The sequence below is a fragment of the Azolla caroliniana genome, unplaced genomic scaffold (genome assembly GCF_043228905.1).
Source record: "Azolla caroliniana isolate FFs.n. ecotype wild unplaced genomic scaffold, voAzoCaro1.0.p SCAF_5, whole genome shotgun sequence".
Lineage (NCBI taxonomy): Eukaryota > Viridiplantae > Streptophyta > Polypodiopsida > Salviniales > Salviniaceae > Azolla > Azolla caroliniana.
This window is the reverse complement of record NW_028230440.1, coordinates 7,746,779-7,770,181: the sequence shown is the minus strand read 5'-3', so window position 1 is coordinate 7,770,181 and position 23,403 is coordinate 7,746,779. Positions and strand designations below refer to the sequence as shown.

At 36.6% G+C, this 23,403-nt stretch overlaps 2 protein-coding genes and 1 pseudogene across 2 annotated transcripts in view; 1 reads left to right on the top strand and 2 right to left on the bottom strand.

Annotated features, from left to right (window-relative positions):
* LOC147864015 (callose synthase 9-like) overlaps positions 1–16,974 on the bottom strand; it is a 32,300-nt gene extending 15,326 nt beyond the window's left edge. The window contains exons 1-16 of the mRNA XM_087319641.1: positions 16,772–16,974; positions 16,363–16,539; positions 16,129–16,228; positions 15,918–16,041; positions 15,414–15,603; positions 15,281–15,333; positions 15,125–15,185; positions 13,898–13,979; positions 10,887–10,936; positions 4,650–4,736; positions 4,251–4,339; positions 4,146–4,176; positions 3,959–4,029; positions 522–624; positions 271–422; positions 79–187 (exon numbers count right to left, since the gene is read on the bottom strand). Coding sequence (XP_087175767.1) covers positions 79–187; positions 271–422; positions 522–624; positions 3,959–4,029; positions 4,146–4,176; positions 4,251–4,339; positions 4,650–4,736; positions 10,887–10,936; positions 13,898–13,979; positions 15,125–15,185; positions 15,281–15,333; positions 15,414–15,603; positions 15,918–16,041; positions 16,129–16,228; positions 16,363–16,539; positions 16,772–16,789 — 1,497 coding nt within the window. The 5' untranslated portion in view covers positions 16,790–16,974. The remainder of the gene's footprint in view (positions 1–78; positions 188–270; positions 423–521; positions 625–3,958; positions 4,030–4,145; positions 4,177–4,250; positions 4,340–4,649; positions 4,737–10,886; positions 10,937–13,897; positions 13,980–15,124; positions 15,186–15,280; positions 15,334–15,413; positions 15,604–15,917; positions 16,042–16,128; positions 16,229–16,362; positions 16,540–16,771) is intronic.
* Positions 6,718–7,962, top strand: LOC147864016 (uncharacterized; annotated as a pseudogene).
* Positions 16,975–17,382: 408 nt separating the features above from the next.
* Positions 17,383–23,098, bottom strand: LOC147864014 (callose synthase 10-like). Its single transcript, XM_087319331.1, has 12 exons — positions 23,083–23,098; positions 22,940–22,965; positions 22,815–22,844; positions 22,613–22,713; positions 22,029–22,084; positions 21,800–21,984; positions 20,748–20,870; positions 20,429–20,658; positions 20,225–20,339; positions 19,551–19,655; positions 17,578–17,651; positions 17,383–17,461 (listed from the first exon to the last, which is right to left on the bottom strand). Exons 1-12 carry the CDS (start codon positions 23,096–23,098, stop codon positions 17,383–17,385), a joined length of 1,140 nt encoding a protein of 379 aa, XP_087175457.1.
* Positions 23,099–23,403: the final 305 nt, after the last annotated feature.

The window sequence follows — 23,403 nt, the reverse complement described above, 5'->3', positions numbered from 1 at the left end:
TTCATGGACGTGAAAATGGAATATTAATAACTTTCTCAGAAATTGATAAATATTAAGAAAAGGTGTTAAAATGTGCACCAGGATTAATTTTAGAAGGGCTTCTAGAAGCTCTGACGCATTCTTTACAACATTTGGAAGCTCCTTAAACTTAAAATTCGTCACAATTTCAAATTCTTTGCCTTTTAAGCTGAATAATTGCAGAACATCGAGAAAAATTGATGTTAGTAACATGAACTATAGTTACACATTAATTTCATACGATGATCTTACCTTTGATCATTCAGAAATTGTAGTAAAATATCTGTAAATGTCACATATGCTTCTAAAACAGCAGATCGCATATATATATCCTTCTCTATCATCTTCCACTTTTCTTCTGGACTACCTTCATGATCTTTCGTGGCTGTCACTGCTTGATCAACCTGATTATTTTGCATTATGAGCTCAAAAGAACTTTCCAAACAAAATTATAACAAATAGAACCAGTAATTTGTAGCTAAAGATAATTAAGCCCCTTATACCTTACCAACAAGGAGGAACAATGGCCATTTGACAAAGTATTTCTGATGATTATGAAGATTCAAATCTCTTGCAGCTTCCGGCATGGAAAGGAACTCTTTTTCACTATACACCCAATATATTAACAAGATCTAAGTACAATGCAACTGTTCAGAATGAGCAATAAGTCACAACTTTAACAAGAACAAAGGCAAGTGAGTTTTAAACAAGGACAGAAAGAAAGAAAACTATATTAGCATCTTTTAAGAGGTCTACATGGCCTATAAGACCAAACAAGAATTACATCTTAAAGTCTTTTTTCATCTTTCAAAATGACAAACCAGAGTAATAACAATGAAACATAGGTTCCAATCACCATTAGTCTTCATATTCCAAGGAACAAAGAGCTCCTGAGGTTGTATTATTATACTTCAACAACTTCTCTCATGTCTCTTGAGTTCTAGTAAGAAGAGTTCCAATCACCATTTGTCTTCATTTTCCATGACCTTACGTAGAGGCCAAGACTTATTTGAAGACGCAGTGGAATCTCCCTCTTATTTTATAAAAAACACAATGGCAGGTATAGTGTTCTTTCGATTCCACACCCCCTATTGTAGTCCAACATGTTAGAGCTAGATCCTAATGTAAGCATATGATAAGGATATAATAGATAGATAGAAAAGAAAGGCGAGACAAAAAGAAGGGTGCCGATCCACCCGACCACCCGTGAGCGAAGGGATCGAGAGGGACTCGACCCTTGATCGGCGTCCCATACCACCGTCATGGCATCAAGTCATACCTGGTACTGGCGCGCTCACTTACAAGAGTTTGATCACCACTTAAGCAAAGTCTCGATGTAATCGAATATCTCCAATGAGGGTAGCTAGGTCTCATGTTTATAGCTAGACCTAAGGCCCCCAGGCAAATTCACACTTGACCTTAATGGGTTGTCTCAATCCCAAGGATTAAAAGTAATCCTTCCCTCTTTACTTTCTCGTTTAACCCTCACACTTTATCCACGTGTATAGAATACTACGGTATAATCTTACCACAGGATATTATATGGTCATGCCCGTAACACAACAAGTGTTGTCATCAAGACTTTACTTTAGTAGCCTTTGAATTAACTTGTAGCATTAGGAGTGATGGAGCTAAATATAGTTGAGAATTTTCCTAAACAACATCTCTTTAGCAAGAAATCAAGAGCAAACTACATTGTATTAAGCCAGGTGAACTCATGTGTCTCACCTATGAAAGGAATAATAGGTCAATGTAAAAAAAATACATTGTACAAGAAAAACGCAAACCAGAAAAACATATAACTAAATACTAAAGAAGCTTGTTATCTGAGCACTCAAGCTTTTCAGAACTTAGACAGACTGAAACTTTTGTCGTCAAAAGATCATCACCAACATGGAAAGATCTCAAAGGCAGAGGCAAAATGTCCTATAAGACTGAACAAGAGATTATTAGAAAAATATATTATATTAACCTCTTTTAAAAGGCCAGGATGAACTATAAGAGAAAACAAGAGACTACATCTTAAATGTGTCTCGTGTTTGAGAACTGGAAACGGAAAACACATATAACTAAATATAGGATACTAAAGAATCTTGTTATCTGTGCACTCATGCTTCAGAACTTAGATAGATTGAAACTTGTCTTCAAAAGATCATCACCAACATGGAAAGAAGAAGCACCTTTGGAACTGGGTGATGATGCCTTTTATTTGTCGGTAACGTAATGTGGCCATGGTTCAAATAGCCATGGCATATGTGCAGAACACATAGAAAGATATATTAACAACTTTTAAGACTCCAAAATGGCCTATGATACCAAAAACATCTTAAAGTGTTTCGTCGCCTTTGAGAACAAACCAAAATAAATATAGCTAATGAATTATAAGGTACCAGAGGATCTAGATATGTAAAACTTAAAATTCTAGACATAGATAGACAAAAACTTTTGCCTTCGGAAAATCTCTAACACGGACTACTCCAAGATGGAGAAATCTTTGAAACAAGGGTGACAATGGCCTTATTTGTCAATGACAAGGGTGACCAGGATGTGGTTCAAACGGTTGTAGCCTACATCACTGCACATGCTACGTGTGTGATCTATTGCAACCCCTCTTCCAGTGATTGTTTGAAGGTAACAACCTACTGCAGTTCAAAAAAAGAGATTTATTGCTGCTTAGTGAATTTCCAAACAACCTACTGCATGCTCGTTCATGCAGCAGTTGGAAGCCCTCCGTCACCCCATAGATATGCAATTGACAAATTATGCACTGTATGAATCCGTGTTAGGAAAAATGCAATCTCCCAATGGGTTATCTCACACTATGGCTAGCACAATCAGAGTAAAACAAGAATGCACACTATCGCCACTCCCTTTGGTTTCTATATAGAAGAGATATCGTATTATATAGACAGATTTGGTGGTTCAGGCAATGCTTGGCCAGTATAGCCATTCAAATATTATTATATGCTCATGATATTCTGCTGATATCTGACTCTCTCGAGGAACTGCAAAGACACCTAAACGCCTTAAAATCATGTTGCACAGACAAAGGTTTGTTGGTAACCAAGATAAGTTCATGGTGTTTAACACCACTCAAGCATCGTATCAACACTGTTTGTAACTTTTTTATATGAAATAAGCAGGAGATACCATTGCCTCTCTATGCATGTCTTTGGCCCAGTCCGCAACATAATGGAAGATGAGGACAAATGGTGTTCATTCTGTTTTAGCAAGAAATCGAGACACATGGAGAAGTTGTTGAAGGACAACAATACAACCACACAATCTCATCAACTACAAATAATCACAACTTTCTTTTGCCCTATCACTCCTATTCACGCTACGAGTCAACCATGGGCTACATAAGTGAGTTCCTAACTAGGACATTGCAAACGGGTTACAATAGATCGGGCAATAGCAAATTGTCATGCAAATAGGCACTAGCCTTGTGGACCACGACCTCGTAAACCTTGTGATTGAGAGATAAAGGCCATTATCTCCTGTTGCAAGTGTTTCCCTCACTTTGGAGGTCTCTCCATTCTGGATCGACAACCTATGCTAGACCTTTTGAAGACAAAAAATTACAATCCATTTGACTTGAGAATCTTATGTGTACACCATGGGATTCTCTATTCACCTCTAATTTGATTTAGTTACATTTATTTTGGTTGTTGTTCTCAGTGACAAGACAACATTTTAAGATGTAATCATTTGGTTGGCCTTGTATGCCATTTTGGCCTCGTAGAAGACATTAATATATCATTTGTCCTTTTATAAAAAAGAACAGATGTCGTATTATTGCAATGTTTGCTGCAGGAAATTTTTAACTGAGAATAGCCTAACAGAGAAATCCAAGATAACATTACTACTAAGAGTTGGCTATAAATAGTCCAAAAAGTTATTCAAAGTGCTACATTATGAAAATCCAATCTTATCTGACCTGTTGTTGATGTAATCTTCTTCTCTAAGACAACTTATAATCTCATTCCAGTATGAAGCAAACACTTTTTCCTAAAAGGGAACAAACCGCCACAAAATAGCCAAAGAGTTCCAGAATGAGAAAGAGACATTGAAATTTTTTCAAAAGAAAGGCTAAAAATACTAACTGAAAATCAAGTTAAAATTACATTAACTGACGCCTGTTCACCAGTAGAACGCCTACAAAATCAAGAAACGTCTTATAAATTCTTTTCACATCAATGAAACACAATTATAGATTAGAAGAGACCTACGATATTGGTCGATCTTGTGGATCCATATTTCTCATTAATGCAGCAGGATATTCATGAAAATGACGCCAAAGCATATTGATTGAGTGTATCTTTTTTCAAGGAAAAAGAAAGTTTGGCAGTTATTTGTATAACTCGTAATAATATGATACTGTTATAAAAGACATGGAAGTTTGTAGTAAAAATAATAGCAGCAAATCTTTATGTGGGTGACATTCTAACAATGATCATTTTTTCAGCAATTCATTCTCTAGAATATCCCATTAGATTATTTTTTGTTTTTTTATGATTTTTCATACTTTATAATAAAGCAAATTTGATGTAATAATGGTGCAAATGTACTATCGTTTCAAATTTTATCATGCAGAACTATCTAGGTCAAAAGCAAAAGCAAATACATACTTCTCCAAGACGTTGTTTTCCACCAATAAGGCTTCCTAGAATAGATGCAACTAATGTATACCAGATTTGAATGTCAACTAAATATATCTGCATAGAAAATCAAAGAAGCAAGGTTATACCCTGTAACACCATCAGATGGTCATACTAGACAGTGCCTGATCACAATGGGTTGTAGCATAGATGTAATAAAGCTAGAAACCAAGAGAAGTGCACCTAGAAGCAAAATCTCTACACTATAAACCCTTGAGATACTCTCAAACGTGTGGGTATTAGGTTTTCTTGTTTTAGTACAAGGCTTCAAATTAACAATATGAAAAAAATGTTTCTAAGCCCCATCATTAAGATTAATCAGCATTGCTGCTTTTCAGGATGAGCAAATTCAAATAAAGTATGATTAATAAAAAAGATACAAAGCAACATTATAAGAAAGAACAAAAGAAAGAAATCAGGAGGCAAACATGAGTCCACATAAGACAAACATGATACATGACCAATCAATCGTAAAAACCACACTCCCTGAGAACACAAAGAAAAAATGAAAGCTGAAATAAAAAACTAAACTTGTTTCCACTAGTTTGAATGAAGAGAAGAACCCTTTAAAAGAGGAGAAGGCAAAATCTACTAATGATTTAAATATAATATGGATATCCAAAGGAAATTAGAAATTCCTAATTTTCACTAAGAAAATTAGCTACAAAAAATTCGGAAATGGCAAATGGCCAAACCCTGGTTATACAAAATCAATATTTACAAGTACCACACAAATCATATCTCAGTGTGATCTACGTGAGCATTGAGGATCCATGACGAATGAATCAACGACCAGAGTGTCCAATCAAACATGGGGAGAATTTGAGACCTATAAAAGGAATGCGAGAATACTCCCAAGATACGTGGAATAATGCCTTCTTTCCTCTCATGCGGTTGATATTAGGGTAGAAGCATCCTACAGACTCCTGGAGTTGTAATGAGCCCAAGCCACACATGACCAAAGTCATTGGAGTAAACGAGCCTCACCACAAAGAATGTACCTTAAGCATACCTTAAGTGATATTATCAAATCTACAAAAGATAATAACTATGATAGATGCACAAAGGATGTATATGCTAAGGAGAGTGGGCTGGCTAAGTATCTATTTACTCGCGAGACAATTGTGTGTATAGTTGTGGTGTATACAATGGCATCCTCGATTTGGATCCTTTCGCACCCCTTGAAGAACTTACCCAAGGATTGTCAAAATCATTGCATAAAGCAGCCAAAAATGCCTTTCCTCACACAACAGCCAATCCCCCCAAACTTGGTAGAGTAATACAAAATAGTTGGTATGATGAGGAATGTCGTGACATAAGGAGATGCTTGCAACGTGATGTAACTCGGGGCATTTATACACACAAACAAGCGAGAGCAACCTTCCAACGCCTTGTAAGGAAGAAGAAGAGATTGTATTTGGCTAAATTTGAAGATCATTTGTATCGCTTATTTCTAGGACAAGAAAGTAAAAGAGTATGGAAAATGTTTAATGAGAGGCAACCTACCACACAACTGACCTCACCTCAGGTGTGGCATGAATATGCAAAGGTTCTATATGACATCCCGGGGCAACCTCCTTTTCCCCACCCATATGGCTCATGCCCACATGAATCAACCTTTTTTACTCCACAAAACGTAAGAAATGTCATTGATCAGCTACAATTTGGGAAGTCCCAAGATCATGATGGATTGGTGGATGAGCACTTTATCTATGCCCGTGACACCTTGCTCCCATTGCTAGCAGACATCTTCAATAGAGCCATGTGTGAAGGTTTCCCTACTAGATGGACTCAGCATACCATTGTTCCATTCCTGAAGAGTGGAGGCCCCATGATGCCAAGCAATTATAGGACAATCATGATTGGCCATTACTTGACTAAACTATATGGCTCGATTCTAGAATCAGAATTGAGTATATGGGCAGAGCGGAATGGCTGCCATTCAGTTGGATAGGCAGGCTTTCGGAAGGGGTTCACAACTTTGGATCACATACTCACCCTGTGGGCCCTTATTGACACTGTGCCACGTGCTCGGCATATGCAGCGCCTAGAAGCCCTTCGTGTTCCTACAGATATGCAATGGGTAATCTATGCACTCTATGAATCTGTGTCAGGAAAAGTGTGATCTTCCAAGGGTTTGCCAGAGGCGGTGGCTAGCACAATCCAAAAGGATGCCCACTATCACCCACTCTCTTCGGTCTCTATATAGATGAGGTATCACATTACATAGAGAGATTTGGGGGTTTGGGAGTACGCCTAGCAGGTGTAGCTATACAAATATTACTATATGCTGATGATATTGTGCTGATTTCTGACTCTCTGGAGGGACTACAAAGACATCTAAATGCCTTAAAACTATTTTGTACGGACAGATGTTTATCAATCAACATGGATAAAACTAAAGTGATGGTGTTTAACACCACTCAAGCATGGTTAACTAGATCAGAACCGGAATTCGTCTTGGGAGACGAAAAGGTGGAATACACACACACCTACACATGCCTAGGAGTAATATTTGCAGGGCCTAGGTTCTCCTTATGGGAGGCTGCTTGTGCCCGACTTTCTCGTGGATATGCAGCCCTTGGTGCTTTCAAGAGACAATGTGCACATTTGCAGTTCCAAGGGCCACGAACTAAGCTATGGTTATTTGATACACTTGTCACAGCAACTCTTCTCTATGAAGTAGAAATGTGGGAACTGAGTCTTAACAAGGCAAATCATTGGAAAGATTTAGAGAGACCTTTAGTGTCAATGATTGCCCACATGATAAGGAGCAAAGCATCAGTATAGTCCAGGCAGAGATGGGAGCAGCACCTATCATTACCGAGGCATAGTTTTTATCAGTGACATTTATACGACGTCTTTGGGAGCTCCCTAAACAAAGGTACCCAAGGTAGTTCATCGTCAAGACAACTGGCTAAAAATGGAGACATTTATTGTTGGTATGCTGAAATGCAGCAATGGTTCAAGTCACGTGGCATGAGTATAGATGCACTACCCCCGTTCCAATATAGCTTGGACTGTCCCCATCTAAATGTGACCAAAGTGGAAAAGAATAGAGTGATCCGAACTGATATTATTAACTTGGAAAACAAGATAACATGGATCAGCCCCAAAATATCACTTGGTACGAAGATGGCCCACAATAAAACACTTCTTACACACATTGGAGGATGGATTCATCATTAGGCCACCTTATATGGACATGCATCTATCCTATGTACTGCGTAGTGTGATAGGGCAGCGACGAACTTCATCACATCAGTTACAGATCGAGGTAGGCAGATATACCCGACTACCTCTAGAAGAAGAAGAAAGAAGAGAGAATTTGCAATCCGAAGAACACTATGTTTGTTACTGTAGTGTCTTTTATGAAATCAGAGGGAGATGCCATTGCCTCTTTACTACGCACGGTAATAGAATATGAGGACCAACGGTGCCTAGGACTTTTCTTGCTAGAGCTCAAGAGACATCGAGAAAAGTTGTTGTCAATCACGGGATACACAAATGGGCTCCCGACCAGGACATAACAAAGGGGTTACAGTTGATCGGGCAATAGCAATTTGCCGTGCACGTAGGCCTCGGCCCCATGGATCACGACCTCGACACCCTTGTCATCGACAGATAAAAGCCATTATCTGCCACCATCGCAGGTGCTTCCCTCGCTTCGAAGACCTTTCCATTTTGGATTGACCTATGCTAGAAATCTTTCGAAGACAAAAGCGACAATACACCTAACTTGAGAATCTCACATGTGCTGAAAACCAGATTCCCTCGTCTCTTTTTATCTTATATACTTTTATATTTACGGAGTATTATTTACTTCTTCTTCTTTTTTGTTGTTCTCAAAGACGAGACAACACTTAAGATGCAATCTCTTGTTTGGTCTTATAGGCCATTTTGGCCTCTTAAAAGTCGTTAATATATCTTTCTTTCTTTCTTTCTTCTTTAGCCCCATCACTCCTACTGTTGCTACAAGTCAATCAAGGGCTACACAAATGGGCTCCCAACCAGGACATAGTGAAGGGTTACAATAGATCGGGCAATAACAATTAGTCGCGCACATAGGCCCCCATCCCATGGACCACGATCTCATCACCCTTGTCATCAACAGATAAACGCCATTTCCTCCCTCCATTGCAAGTGCTTCTTGCGCTTTGGAGACCTCTCCATTCTGGATCGACCTATGCTAGAGATCTTTCCAAGACAAGTGACAATATATCTAACTTGAGACAACCTGTGCCGATTAGAAGATTCTTGGAACTCTTTTATCTGATTTTGTCTTTGCTTAGTAACATTTATTTTATTTTGATTTGTAGTTCTCAAAGATGAAACAACACTTAAAAATGTAATCATTTGTTTCATCTTCTAGGCCATTTTGGCCTCTTAAAAGACGTCTATATCTTTCTTTCTGACTTGAGAATCTTACATGCATAGATAACAAGATTCTTTAGTCTCTTTTTATCTTATTTACTTCTTTTTTTTACGTAGTAGCATTTATTTGTTTTGATTTGTCCTTCTCAAAGATGAGATAATATTTACGATGTAAATCTCTTGTTTGGCCGATTAAAAGACGTTAATACACCTTTCAATCTTTCTTTCTCTTTCTATGTAATTAGATATATCATCTATATAAAACCTGAAGCGAGTGGGAGATAGTGGGAATCCTTGTTTTATTCCAATCATACTATCCATCTTTCATCATGAGCCTTGGATACACACATCTCAGTTTGCATTTTGGTGCTTTTAATTAGATATATCATCTATATAAAACCTGAAGCGAGTAGGAGATAGTGGGAATCCTTGTTTTATTCCAATCATGCTATCCATCTTTCATCATGAGCCTTGGATACATACATCTCAGTTTGCATTTTGGTACTTACAAAAGGAGAGTTGGTGATGATTTATTGTTCTTCTGTTGTATGTTGACAACATGTTGGTAGCAAGCCCCAACATATTAAAGACTTGATAGCACAACGGCTAAGGAGTTTGAAATGAAGGACTTCGAACCAGGAAACAAGATTATAGGAATGCAAATTTACTAAGATGGAAACATCATGATGATTTAGCTTTCTCAAGATAACTGCTTGAAGAAAATCTTGCAATTCTTCATCATTCAAGAATAATACAATTTCTGCCCATCTTTCAATAAATTTTGAGATATCCTCATGTATGAGTCCTCAAAAAGAAGCAAAAAGCACAGAAATGTATTGAGTACACTATACATCAGCAATGGGTAGCTTAATGTTTGCTAACGTATGTACAAGGTTAGACACCGCATGGGCAATGGAGGCAGTATTCAATACATCATCAATCCTCTGTAAAGAGGATCCTTGATAAGCCAAAGGTAATGGTACCTTAAATGCCACATTATGTTATGGAGGATAAGAATTTATTGTCATTGGCTATATTGATAAAGAATTTGCAAGTTATCTTGAAAATAATAAAGACCACAACAGTTTATGTAAGTGTGCTTTCAAAACTGTGAGCTATTGTGACTACTTTGTTGGAGGCAGAATATGTTGCAGTACACAAGCTAGCAAAGAGGCAATCTGGTGGTAAAAACTAACAGAAGGGTTCAGACACAAACACGAGAAGATTCCTCTATTCTGTGGTTGCCAGAGTGCTTCCCACATGGAAGATAATAATCCAGCATTTCACTCGAGGATAAAACATGCATGAGTTCAGTATAACTTCGTTCATAAGACGGTAGAAGAATAAAGTGTGGATATACATAAAATGCATACTAAAGACAACTTGGCTAATGTGTTAAAAAGTCTGATTAACAATAAGAAGTTCATGTGCATAGATCCTTTGTTGACCTAGCAGAAATGTAAGCAGCATGAAGATGAGAAATATAGAAATGATGGAGCTATAAACACCTAGAGAAAAAAAGAAAGCACTATATAAACGTGTGTTGACCACTATATGTGCAGCCTCTATATTGTCTATTAACATGGTCTCCAATTTTATTATTCCATCTTGAGAGGAAGAGGGAGAATTTTCTCCTTACTTTACAAAGAATGGTAGTATCAATTTTGATCTGTGCAATTTGGTCTTCTTCTACAATTTTTGCCTAACTTGTCCATTCTTTCCCCTATTTCAGTTTGTGTTTCAATTTCTTATGATTCAGTTTATCTTCGCTTCAAATGTCAAAAGTAAATTTGTGGCATAAGTATATGAACACCATGAGAAAAAAGGGTTTACCAAAATAATAGGAGCCCATAGAGTTAAAATAGTCAGAGCATTGTGATTACCTGCATATACAGCAAATAGAAGATTAATAGTTTGAACAATTAATTAATTATTTAGATAGTCACTATTGTTCACAATGTCTTAAATGTTTAATGATACATCTAAGGATCTAGAAATGTTTACCAGCAGTGAAACTTTGACAAAAATCTCATTGAGGTGGTGTGTAATTTTGATCCTTCTGACTTGACTATAGGCACGTTCAGGTAGTACAACCAAGATCCTGCCTATAGTCAAGTGAAGGGAGCCTGCCTTGAAAGCTGGCTATCGCATTACAATTGTTGGTCACTTGTAGTCCATAGATTTCAAAAGGAGATTCTCTACTCATATATTCACCCTATATAATTGAACAGGGTAGAACCCATAAGAGGAACATTGGTTGTTGATTCAAGTATGTTTGCAACCTTTTTGCCACAATCCCTAGGACAAGGTTGATTAGCAAGTTACAATATTTGGTTTTTGTCCACTATGCAAGGTGATGGAATATGAAGAACAACTGTGCTTGGGATTGTCCTTGCTAGAATTTAAGAGACATATAGAGAAATTGTTGACAAACTACAATACATCCACAATATCTCATCAATAGAGAACAATCGCAGCTTTCTTCAGCTCCATCACTCCTCATGCTACTAGTCAATCAAGGACTACACAAGTGGGGCTTGATGAGGCACTCAAATGGTGTTTACAATAGATCACAGAATAGCAATATGTTGTGCATCTAGGCTACGACCATCTGCACATGCCCTCATCACCCTAGTCATCATCTTGCCAATGCAGCGTTTTTTATGAAATAAGGAGATCAATTGCCTCCCCAAACAAGGCTTTGACCCACTATGCCAGATCATGGAATAGAAAGAAAGAAAGAAAGATATGTTAACGTCTTCTAAGAGGCCAAAATGGCCTATAAGACCAAACAAGAGATTACATCTTAAGTGTTGTCTCGTCTTTGAGAGCAACAAATCAACAAATCAAAATAAAATAAATATTACTCCATAAATATAAAAGTAAATAAGATAAAAAGAGACGAGGGAAACTAGTTTTCGGCACATGTGAGATTCTCAAGTTAGAACTGCTCTTGCTAGAACTATAGAAAGAAAAAAAGAAAGATATATTAATGTATTTTAAGAGACATAAAGAGAAGTTGTTGGACAACAATACAACCACAACAGGTCATCAACAAAAAATAACTATTGACTTTCTTTAGCCACACCATTCCTCGTGCTACCAGTCAACCAAGGGGCTACAACAGTGGATTCTCAACTGAGACACTTAAACTTGGTTACAATAGTGTCGTATAAATGTCACTAATCAGAACTATGCCTCCGTAATGATAGGTGCTGCTCCCATTTCTGCCCAAATTATACCGAAGCTTTGCTCCTTATCATGTGGGCAATCATTGACACTAAAGGTCTCTCTAAATCTTTCCAATGATTTGCCTTGTTAAGACTCAGTTCCCACATTTCTACTCCATAGATAAGAGTTGGTGTGACAAGTGTATCAAATAACCACAGCTTCGTTCGTAGCTCTTGGAACTGCAAATGTGCACATTGTCTCTCCAGAGCACCAAGGGTTGCATATCCACGAGAAAGTCAGGCACAAGCAGCCTCCTGTAAGGAGAACCTAGGCATGTGTATTCCACCTTTTCCTCTCCCATGAAGAATTCCGGTTTTGATCTTGTTACCCATGCTTGAGTGGTGTTAAACACCATCACTTTAGTTTTATCCATGTTTATCAACAAACCTTTGTTAGTACAAAATAGTTTTCCGGTTTTGATCTTGTTACCCATGCTTGAGTGGTGTTAAACACCATCACTTTAGTTTTATCCATGTTTATCAACAAACCTTTGTGCGTACAAAATAGTTTTAAGGCATTTAGATGTCTTTGTAGTCCCTCCCGAGAGTCAGAAATAAACAAAATATCATCAGCATATAGTAATATTTGTATAGCTATACTTGTGCTAGGCATGCTCCTGAACCCCCGAATCTCTATGTAATGTGATACCTCATCTATATAGAGACCGAAGAGAGTGGGTGATAGTGGGCATCCTTGCTTCACTCTGATGGTGCTAGCCACCGCCTCTGACAAACCCTTGGAAGACGGATTCATAGAGTGCATAGATTCCCCAGAGAAAAGGATATCTTATACATGCTATACAAAACAGTTTCTACATATGCCATTGTCGATTTCACTGCAAGATTCAAGAAAACTCTTTTAGGCAGGGATTCACCCATTCTCCTGGGTCATTGTTCTTGCTAGAAATCCATAAATTTAGAGTCTATGCTGAGGACTAAAAGGGCAGATGTCAAACATCTTGGAATACATTCTAAGGGATTTCAAGCACGAACAGCCAGAACCTCATAAAAGGATCTTGATTGACCGTGCACTTGATTTGGTTTCCTATCATCCATAGAAGACGTTACCTACATTGGAGGGTACATAATATATTGCCCAATATCAAGCACAATTGCCCAATTGGTCCACTACAGAGAACATAGATGTCATATGCATAATCATATGAGAGAGTACATTGGCTGATCCTCTGACATTCTACCTCTCCCAGATATATATTTATTTTGTATAGTGTATCATCCACACTACTTGTATTCATGATCCCTATATCAATGTGCTTTGATCACAGCCTTGTCACATATAGATACTTACTGTTTTAGATACAATTTAATTTGCCTTTGCAAAACATCTAGAACGTTCACATGGACGTAAGTTTTGGTCTCCTAGGTCAGTTGGGCTTCTAAAGATGTTAAAATAAAATTTCGTTTCCTATATGTTGACCATCTCGTGTCTGCCTGCCTACCTGATAATGCTATTGTTTCTAACCTTACTAACCTAAAGTACTGTCTGGACTCTCAAGTTACAAACTCTGTCTGAAGTGTCCACTATTATTTTATTATCTACAACCACTATTATTTTATGATGTAGAATATAATATTATAAATCAAGAAGCATACCCTTTGAGACAAAATCATGCCAAAGGTAAATGAACCCCTTATAATGAGCAATGTTAATTGAAGGTTCCACCAATGGCTTGATCTAGACACAAAACAAAAAACATTTAGAAGGATGCACCAATACCACATACAAATTATTGGCAGCTGAAGTTTATGTATACACTCAAAGTATTTACCATTTACGAAGGCAAATTTCTTATTTTAGAGCACTGTCTGAGTTTCTATTCCAAATTGACAATATTACAACACTGATTGCTTATACTGCTGATCGAAACTTTAGAGAAGGGACATGATTAGATAGCAAGAAAAATAACTCTCCCATTCAGAAAAACAGCAAAACCTAGACTCAACAGATAAGAACTGTCACATCCAGGCTAAGGGGTAACATATTAGATCATATTGAACAGAATATTTATATGGCCATGAGATTGAATTTCATCATTGAACAGAATAATAAGACAGCATCTCATTATTATGGTCTAGCACCCTCTCTCCATTGTTTCATAACATAAGCCCAGCTGTTGCAACCCTAGTCAAATCCAAAGACAAAACTGGATGCTATTCAGATATTGGAAAGGATTCGATTGTTTCTATCTCTCAAGAACTTGATCTGACTCCAAATTTATTGACTGTTGTAGAAAAGTGGCTGCAAAAATGTTTTTGTGTGACCCTACGCACAAAATTCCAATAACATAGCATAATTGATGGACTAGGCCTTAGAGATGCATCTTTCAATAACAAAGCACAATAGTGGGGCATGTCATGCTGTCTAAATTTTGCCAAGAAACAACACAACCTCATCAAAGCAATATTGCCATCATGTATCATGACAAGGAAAAAGCTTCCAATGGTTTAACGGTTTGAAAAATGTTGAACGGTTTCGCGGTTCGGTTCGGTTTGGTTCAGGTTTCAAAAAAATTTAACGGTTCGGTTTGGACCCTCTCAAACCGAACCGTTGCCGATTGTTACCTGGAAGGCCTATAATTGTTTACCTCCCAACTTCATCTTATTAATTGATGACTAGAATAGGACATATAACAAATGCCAATGGATACAGCAAACTCCAGGCCCCACTAACACGAGATAATGGTAAACCCACAGTATTCAGAAGCTATGGCATGCCTTTAATATCCATTTTTTTACAACGCTTTCTATCTGTATTTAATGTAAAGTATCAATGGGATGCATAAAAGACACCTTTTTCATATCACTTTAATGTGTTCTTACCTGGAAAAAGTAGCTGAAAATAAACTTGAAGGATAGAACCACCATCCAAAACAGAGCATATCTGATAGCATTGCAATATAAATTCACTCATTTTGGATAATGCTCAATATTCTTTCCGTTCTTATACTAAGAGAAACTATATTTTGAGATGTTTACATTATATAACTGGATGTTTCTTCATAAAGTCTTCGCCCAATATAATAGTGTTCCTGAAAGGATTTTGATCTAATTAATATGTATTTTCTTATTATATACCTTAAAAGACTACTCAAAATAAAGAATATTTTACTTTATGCAGCCACTTGATCAATCTTGCAAACCCCCAATGATCACATGTTCTCATCCAAAATCGAAAAGTGGATACCCTCAGTAGTATATTTGCCAGAATATGGCAAACTATATATATCACAAGCAGGATAGTATATAAATTCCTGACTGAAGTACCAAGGAGAAGTTTTCCCTCTTCCATTAGAAGTAACCTGCAAATTGTCCAATCTTAATGATTCACTCAATAATTCCCACAAAGTCAGGTGAATGCATTAATAGAGACAGTTTAAACAGATCATAGTTTCTCATGATGCTGCCGACATTCTCAAACTCCATAGAAATGTCTCTTTTACAAAGAAAGAACATTGCATGAAGATTGTACACTAAATCATTGAGAAAGTGTTCTTTCCCTTCCCAGATATTAGTTTTCTTTTCGTTTCTATTATTTGTTTTAGGGATGAGCACAAGTAATTTTATACAATATCCTGGTCCATGCTTTTCTATGCTAAGTGTAACCAACACTTACAAATATAGATAGCAAACTGTTACAGAGCAGCCTCCAAACCAGAGAAGATGGAAGATAATTCTGATTTTGGCTATGCTTTGTGCATGTGCAAATGCTCCAAGCATCATATACAGGTCTAGAGCAGCTGCAAACGGAGAGTTTCACAATATGGAATAATGAGCATTTATTTGAAGACTGAATCAAAAACCAATTATACTTGTCTAGAACATACACTTGATAAACATCATCAAAAAGTATGTCGGACCAACACTTAACAACAGTTTCACTTTGTCAAGACTCAAATGGTTGGAAAATGCCACAACCACCAACACCTGATTATTCCAAGTCCAAACCAATAGAAGTACAGTAGTAGTGAGGAACACAAATGTCATACTTAGAACAATTCATCAAAAAGAAAACGTTGTTACTGTATGCCAAGCAGCGAAGTTGGGTTGGGGCATCAAACCTGAAATGCCAAAATAAGCAATATCCAAAGTCGATGAAAACTGTGGTACAAGTGTAAGTAGGTTCTGTGCTCAACAAATGAGTTCTTTTTGCTTAACACTTGTACGTGATTTTGGTACCCTCTTTCACCCTGGACAACAATATGGCAAGTAGTTCCGATCATAAGACAAAAAAACAGCTGTGAGTAAGCAAGAAAACAAAATCAAAGTAATTTTAGTGTCTTATCGGGTGATATCAGTAAATTTTGACAAAATTCTGGAAATTTTTGTCAAAAGAAAATATCGAGAGATATTAACTAAAAGTGAATGATAATTTTATCATGAATTTCCATGCTAAATCAAACCCTCAGATGATGATGGTGCAGGCACGAGAAGATAATAGTACATCATTTTGGACCCCTTTGCACATACAATTAGCCAACAAATCATTAATCCTCGCTGATGAACGACGACAACTTACTATTCGCACCGGGAATCATTGATTGCATATCCGCACATTATTAAGTCTATCAAACTTTCAGAAGCATCCTTATCGATTACTCTCATGGAAAGCCTCCGTATCTCACCCTTTCTTTAACTCTCTGCAATGTAGAGAGGCGTCAAAACATAAGGTTGCTTGCTGGCCTTCTACATTGAGTGGCATCCTACGACAGCAGGGAGAAAATCTACCACTAGATGGTTTCGAGACTACGCTCTGCAGAGCCTGCAAAGTGGCCACAAGGGCCATGGGAACGGCGTCTATTTGAGAGACCACTGTTTCTTCTGTTCCACACTTCCATGCATACATATCATATGTACATGGAATGGAAGAAGAGCGATTCCAATGGCAACAACAAAATCCCCTTCATATATATTATTTCTTTCCTTTGAACGAAAAAATAGAACACTCTCCAAAACACCAAACATCGCCATCCCATTGCGCCGAGGCACCTTCAATTTCTTCATACACGGAAACTCGACCTCCATCTCGAACCATGGACAAAACAAACAAATGCATGCGCGCCCATAATGCCACATCTACTTTAAATACAGATTGCTCTTACACTCGGAGAATTTGGTGAGGATGGCCATGGCCACTCGAGCTGAAGACACGATGATGACCTTCGTTCAACCGTACGTAGTACACAACAAAGTATTAGTAAAACTAGTACCAAGTTTCCGTAATAGTGACAACAAGATTTCGAAATCGACCTGATTTGACGTGGGAGATTGCATACCAGAAGCACTCGTTGAAGTCATCATAGTTGCTCCATTTTGAGTATGACTTCTCTCTTGATTTCATCATGTTGTCCTAGTGAAAAAAATAACATATGCCCCAACATATATAAGAAAATTTTTGTAGTACCAAATATGAGTCATATTTATGAATGATGTTGCCTTGTGACTTTATTTAATTAATATTTCCAATGAGATGTTGTATGTACTACACCTAAGAAAAAAGTACATTCATTTATCTTCTCACAAATATATTTAGCTTATTGATAAAAGCTTGCAAATGAATAGGATAGTTGAATGAAAGGTGGTTACACCAACAATAACAAAGACTAAGGAAATGTCGAGAAAGAAGAGTTGGGGCATTGACCAAGAAGTCAACTTCAAGCAACAATTAACAGTCGATAACAGTTCGGTTTGAACTGAACCGAACCGTGGTTTAACAACTTAATGGTTAAAACGGTTTAGTGGTTTATTATTATTTATTATTTATAATTTTCTACAATTTTAAAAAAAAAATTGTTTTTAAACAATCTTTTCATTTTCAAGCCTTATTCTCACATATTAGGAAAATCGTTATAATTTTTAAATTTTAAAATTTAAAATAATGAAATATTTTAAATTTTAAAATTTGACCTTAGTTGAAAATTGAAACTGAACCATGAATACCTATTTTTACGGTTTATCAGTTTGAATTTTTTTAACTGTTCAGTTCAACGGTTTCGTGGTTAAGTTCGGTTCAGTTCAAGTTTCAATTTTTAAAGGGTTCGATTCTAACACTCAAACCGCACCAAATCATTGCCGATTGTTAACAACAATCAAGTACATATGGGGTTTGTGACATGCAAAATACCCTCACAAATTGGGAAAAGTGTAGATGGAAGATGAGTTGACACTAGCAAAAGTAGACAAGCAATCGATCAAGAAAGAAAGAACTCGTGAATATCTACCTTCATCAAACGTTTATTGCATCTAATATATGATGATGTGTAATGTAATTTATCAATATTTTTACTACTCTTAAGTATTTTTGTTGCTTTTCTTTTCAAAATATGCACCATTGGCATAATCTAAAGTGGAATGTACACAACAAGTGGGCTTGATTCGTCCCAAAACTTGAGTCCTTATGCAAGCATCAACACAAAACTCCTTCATTCGTTCATGTAGGTCTTTTTTACATATATGTCACTAAGATACAAAATCAAAAAACCACTTATAGCACGTAACTACCAATATGACACTAAGAGGCTAACCAATCATAAAGTACATGAACAAAACATACGTTTGGATTGTCACACCATGGATTTTGTGTATTTAAACATGTTATGCATCCAAATAACAAACAATCCTTTCCTTGTGCGTCAAAATCTAGGGGAACTATAGAGAGAGAAACTTTTGTACCATCACTCCTTTAATCAACCTATGGAAACGATTAAATATACCACATTGATCATAAAAAAGGAACTCATCGTGAGCCCTCCAACTACAGTATAAACCCTGTTATAGAAGAAAAATGAAAGACAAAATATCTAATGAAGTCTAATCAAAGACAATAATGAAATATTAGTCATGCACAGTAATAAGAATTGATCGGGAAAAAATCATGGAAGAACTATATCTTTATGATGTTTTTTGGTGTGTGGACGGGTCTTATAAGGTGAGTGACTTTCATATAAAATGATCATTTTGTCTACAAGATTTTTTCATATCATGGTCATGGTTTAGGTTGAGTTGTATCACCAAGGTGGCAAGTGAACCTTGCATCAAACATTCTCTTACTTAGGCATGTACATATGTAACTCTTTAGAAAGGAGACTCAAAGAGATTAGCTTTATTTTTGTCCTTATATAGAGCTTCGTTGCAATGACAATGGTAAATTTGATTTATTAAAACAGTTTTCATAGGTGTTAATAAGAGCAATTATAATAAAGCAATAGATGATCAACCAAAATAATGGAATTCTATTACTTAATCTTACAGATAAACGAAGATAGATTGGTTGAATATTGTCCAAAAAAATCCCCTTAATTGGCAACATATGAACCTCCTTTTTCTCTATAATGTTTTCAAGTAATTCTGCCATCTGTTAATAAGTAGTTAATCAATGTTAAGGCGCAAGATATATGGTAGTCATAACTTACAAAATTACAATAATGATTCACTAGAGATGACACTCCATCAAATTTTATTCAAAGAAATATAGGCCTCCCCAATTGCGTGAGCAATATAAACGCTATCTTTTTTGCTCCACATTGTACATCCAAATAGAGGTGCGCAATAAACTGCTAAATAGGTTCTTTGAAAAGAATTAGCTTTCAAACTACCGGATAAGGAGGTAATCAAATTGAATAGTAGCTATCCAAGATCCAATTTGATTCATTGTTTCTAATAATAATACAAAATTCATACTTATCATTTTCAAAGCTCAGGCCTATGGGTATAAAATGATAAAATTTTTAAACCTATAGCCTATGGGTATAATGTGTATGAAATTTCTTACACCAAGCATTAAATGTGTGCCTTCTATAGACAAAAGTTGTAAACTTGTATGAATAGTTTCTTAAAAAGAACTAAGCTTTTTAATCAACAATTTACCCTAAATTTGTGTTATATTTTGTGATAACCCGTCACAAAGAAGGGAGAGAAATTAACCTTGTAAAATATATAACACAAGCACTCTGGAAGAAAACGGAGATTTGCGGCTTCACCCCATATCAATAGGTACAAAGCAGTATATAAAAGCTCTTTTGTTGGATTATCCTTGTTTCTATAATAACATGATACAACTGAATGAGTTGTCCCGCAATATAAATCTATTATCGATGAATCATAATCGAAGATATTTTTATTACTAACCTTTCATATATATTTGGAATACGTAAGTAGCGACACCAATTATTGAAGTTGTCCATGATTTTATTACATACTTCATGACACGCTTCTTTAGATAACTCTGTTTGTTGTGAAGATACAATCGTGCTATAGTTGTTAAGCTCATGCCCGCACCTCACATGTGTTGCAGCTCGAACATGGGTATTGGCAAGCAAAAGTACCAGATGCTCCCATTGATTGTTTGCATTGTCAACCTATAGAGTGTATATAGGACAAAGGAACTACATTCATAAACACAACTAGTTTCCAACTTTCTCTAAAACATTGAGTTGGGTTTTCAAACCTGGAATCCAAATATCTTCTCTAGAACTTCAAATATATCATTATATTTCAATTGATGTAGGCTTCTGATTGCCATATAAATTGGCAATGTTGATGCTTTCAACGACGCAATGGCAACACTAACCTGTGCATTTTGCCCAGGGCTGATATGATCGAAAAACAAATGCAGAATAATTTGTGGAGTGCTATAATGCAGAATAATGAAGAGAAACAAATTTCTTGAGGCATGGCTGCACGAAAGAAGTGACGGTATGCGTGAAGTTGTAACAAAACTAACTAGAGAAATTTAGGGGGGGGTGAGTCAATGCCATATTGGTCTACACAAATATCCTTGACAAATTCCCACCTTAATGGATATATATATCTACTAGCTGATTTCGTGATCAAATTCTAACCCTAACAGATCTGACATCAAAATACGTGTTTGTTTCTAAATCTGATAAACATTCGGCATGCAAGGATATCTACTAGCTAATTTCTTGATCAAATTCTAACCCTTACAGATCTGACATCAAAATAAGCGTTTGTTTCTCAATCTGATAAATATTTGGCAGACAAGGATATCTACTAGCTAATTTCTTGATCAAAGTCTAACCCTAACAGATCTGACATCAAAATAAGTGATTGTTTGTCAAGCTGATAAATATTTGGCATACGAGAAATCCAAGGATTTCATTGCCCACTACCATACACATGTGATGATAAATCTAGTCATTCTAATTTAAGACGTGGACTCCATCCATGGTTCTAAGAAAAAACAATAATCTAGTGATTATATTCATGAATAATCTATTCATCCAAGCTCAGCATTCCTGCATTAACTGGGTGGGGCTTCCATTGAATTTGAGCTCTGGTTTCGATCAATCAAGGTTATCTTGATAAGAATAGGGATTTACTCGCAGATCGATCCAAAGATACACGAATAAGCGCAACACAACACCCTAGATGTTGGCGAGTTCTTAATGCGCTCTGCAATGTAGATATATATATATATATACATATATATGTATATACAATATCCATGCTGCCGGAAACCAATATGCAGGTACGTACCTCAGGAGGACATCCAATTTGTTTTGGCTTTCCGCGAAAATCGATTTGCAAGATATTGCCATGAAAACCTGCAGGCATTGGAGCTTTAGGCTGCTGAAGCCCACAACAATTGGAGGTTTTAGAGCATGGGTTGCAGATCACAAATAGAACTAGAAGCTTTCCAAAAGAGTAGGTAGTATGCAAAACTGATGGAAGGAAAAGAAACAGAGAACAACCTCTCTAGGTCTACCACCTATGACCTCGTCCAAAAGCTCCAAATGCATGCGAATTAATGCCTTTTTTTGCCTGCAAACAGGAAAAGAACCCAATGTCACTCTAATCAATCATCTTCAAGCTCCCTCGTATGTTTTCGGATCGTCTAGTGATTAGGTACTAAACCAGCAGCTTATTGCAGGTATCAGTAAATTAACTCATGCTTACAGCATGATATCTTCAAGCCATTCAGGAAGCTTCCTAGATTAAGAATTAGCGCCTTGATTTTTCTTTACCTGCTCGTAGCTTTAACAAGTAATTAATGTACGCCAAATTTGCAATCTTTGCTAGGCCTGATCTTATGGGACATGATCTGATCTTAAATAATAGTTCAGGCATTGATTGATATATCATTTCTGTCTTAGATAGAAGCATGCACTATTCATATATATATAAAGATTCAATCTCCAAATGACAACCAGTGAAAGGGACACCCAAAGAAATGGATCAGGCATTAATTTGCTGCGGGCAGCATGATTAATGACGATCGAATGAGGGTATTTTAGACTCGCATAAGAATCTGATTAAGGTATGTATGCTTAGTATATAGTTAGTACTCACTCCTCCATTAGCGGATCATCTTCGGATGCCCCTTCCTCATATAGCATACGCCTATAATGTTCGCGAAATGCAATGAGCTTTCTGAGATCACTCGACGTTTCCTGCAGAACAGTCGTGGAAAATGTTTCCAAATTAAGAAACTCTTGAGTTATTCCAAAACAAGCTGCTGAACATGACAAAAGAAGAAGAAATGTGGGAGTACCTCATGAGGCTTCAATTCCTTATATTTTCTCTGCAAAAAAAGTAATGGAAACATATGCCAAGCTCTCAGACGTTTTTAAAGGAAACCTAGTTGGCGTGTAATGATTTCAAACAGGTTTAACATACCTGCAAGGTCTCAAAATTTAAGGAAGCTTAATCTTTCAAACAGGTTTAGATACCAAGTACTTCTCACGAGTTTTTATAAGGAGAAATGTTTTTTTTTCAAACCAATATACTTTGTCAACATTAATCAGCACGAAATAATTTACAACAGCATTTCCCCATATCCACAGATAGAAAATTAATGCAGAGAACAGTTATTGAAAGCAACCTTGATCCCCATCTGGAGCTGCATGAGAACTCCTCTGCCATAGCTGTTGTTATCTAATTGCTCAGATAAGTTGTACGCATAGCGGTAAACTAGAATCACAAATACAAGTATGTATACACACACATATGAATCAATCAATCAATATAATCATTAACCTGAGCAACAGTTCAAGTAGGAATTAATATTTAACACAACCTGTAAACCTTATTTTAATTTTCAGAGTATCAATGGCTATATTAATCATGTAATCCCAAGAATG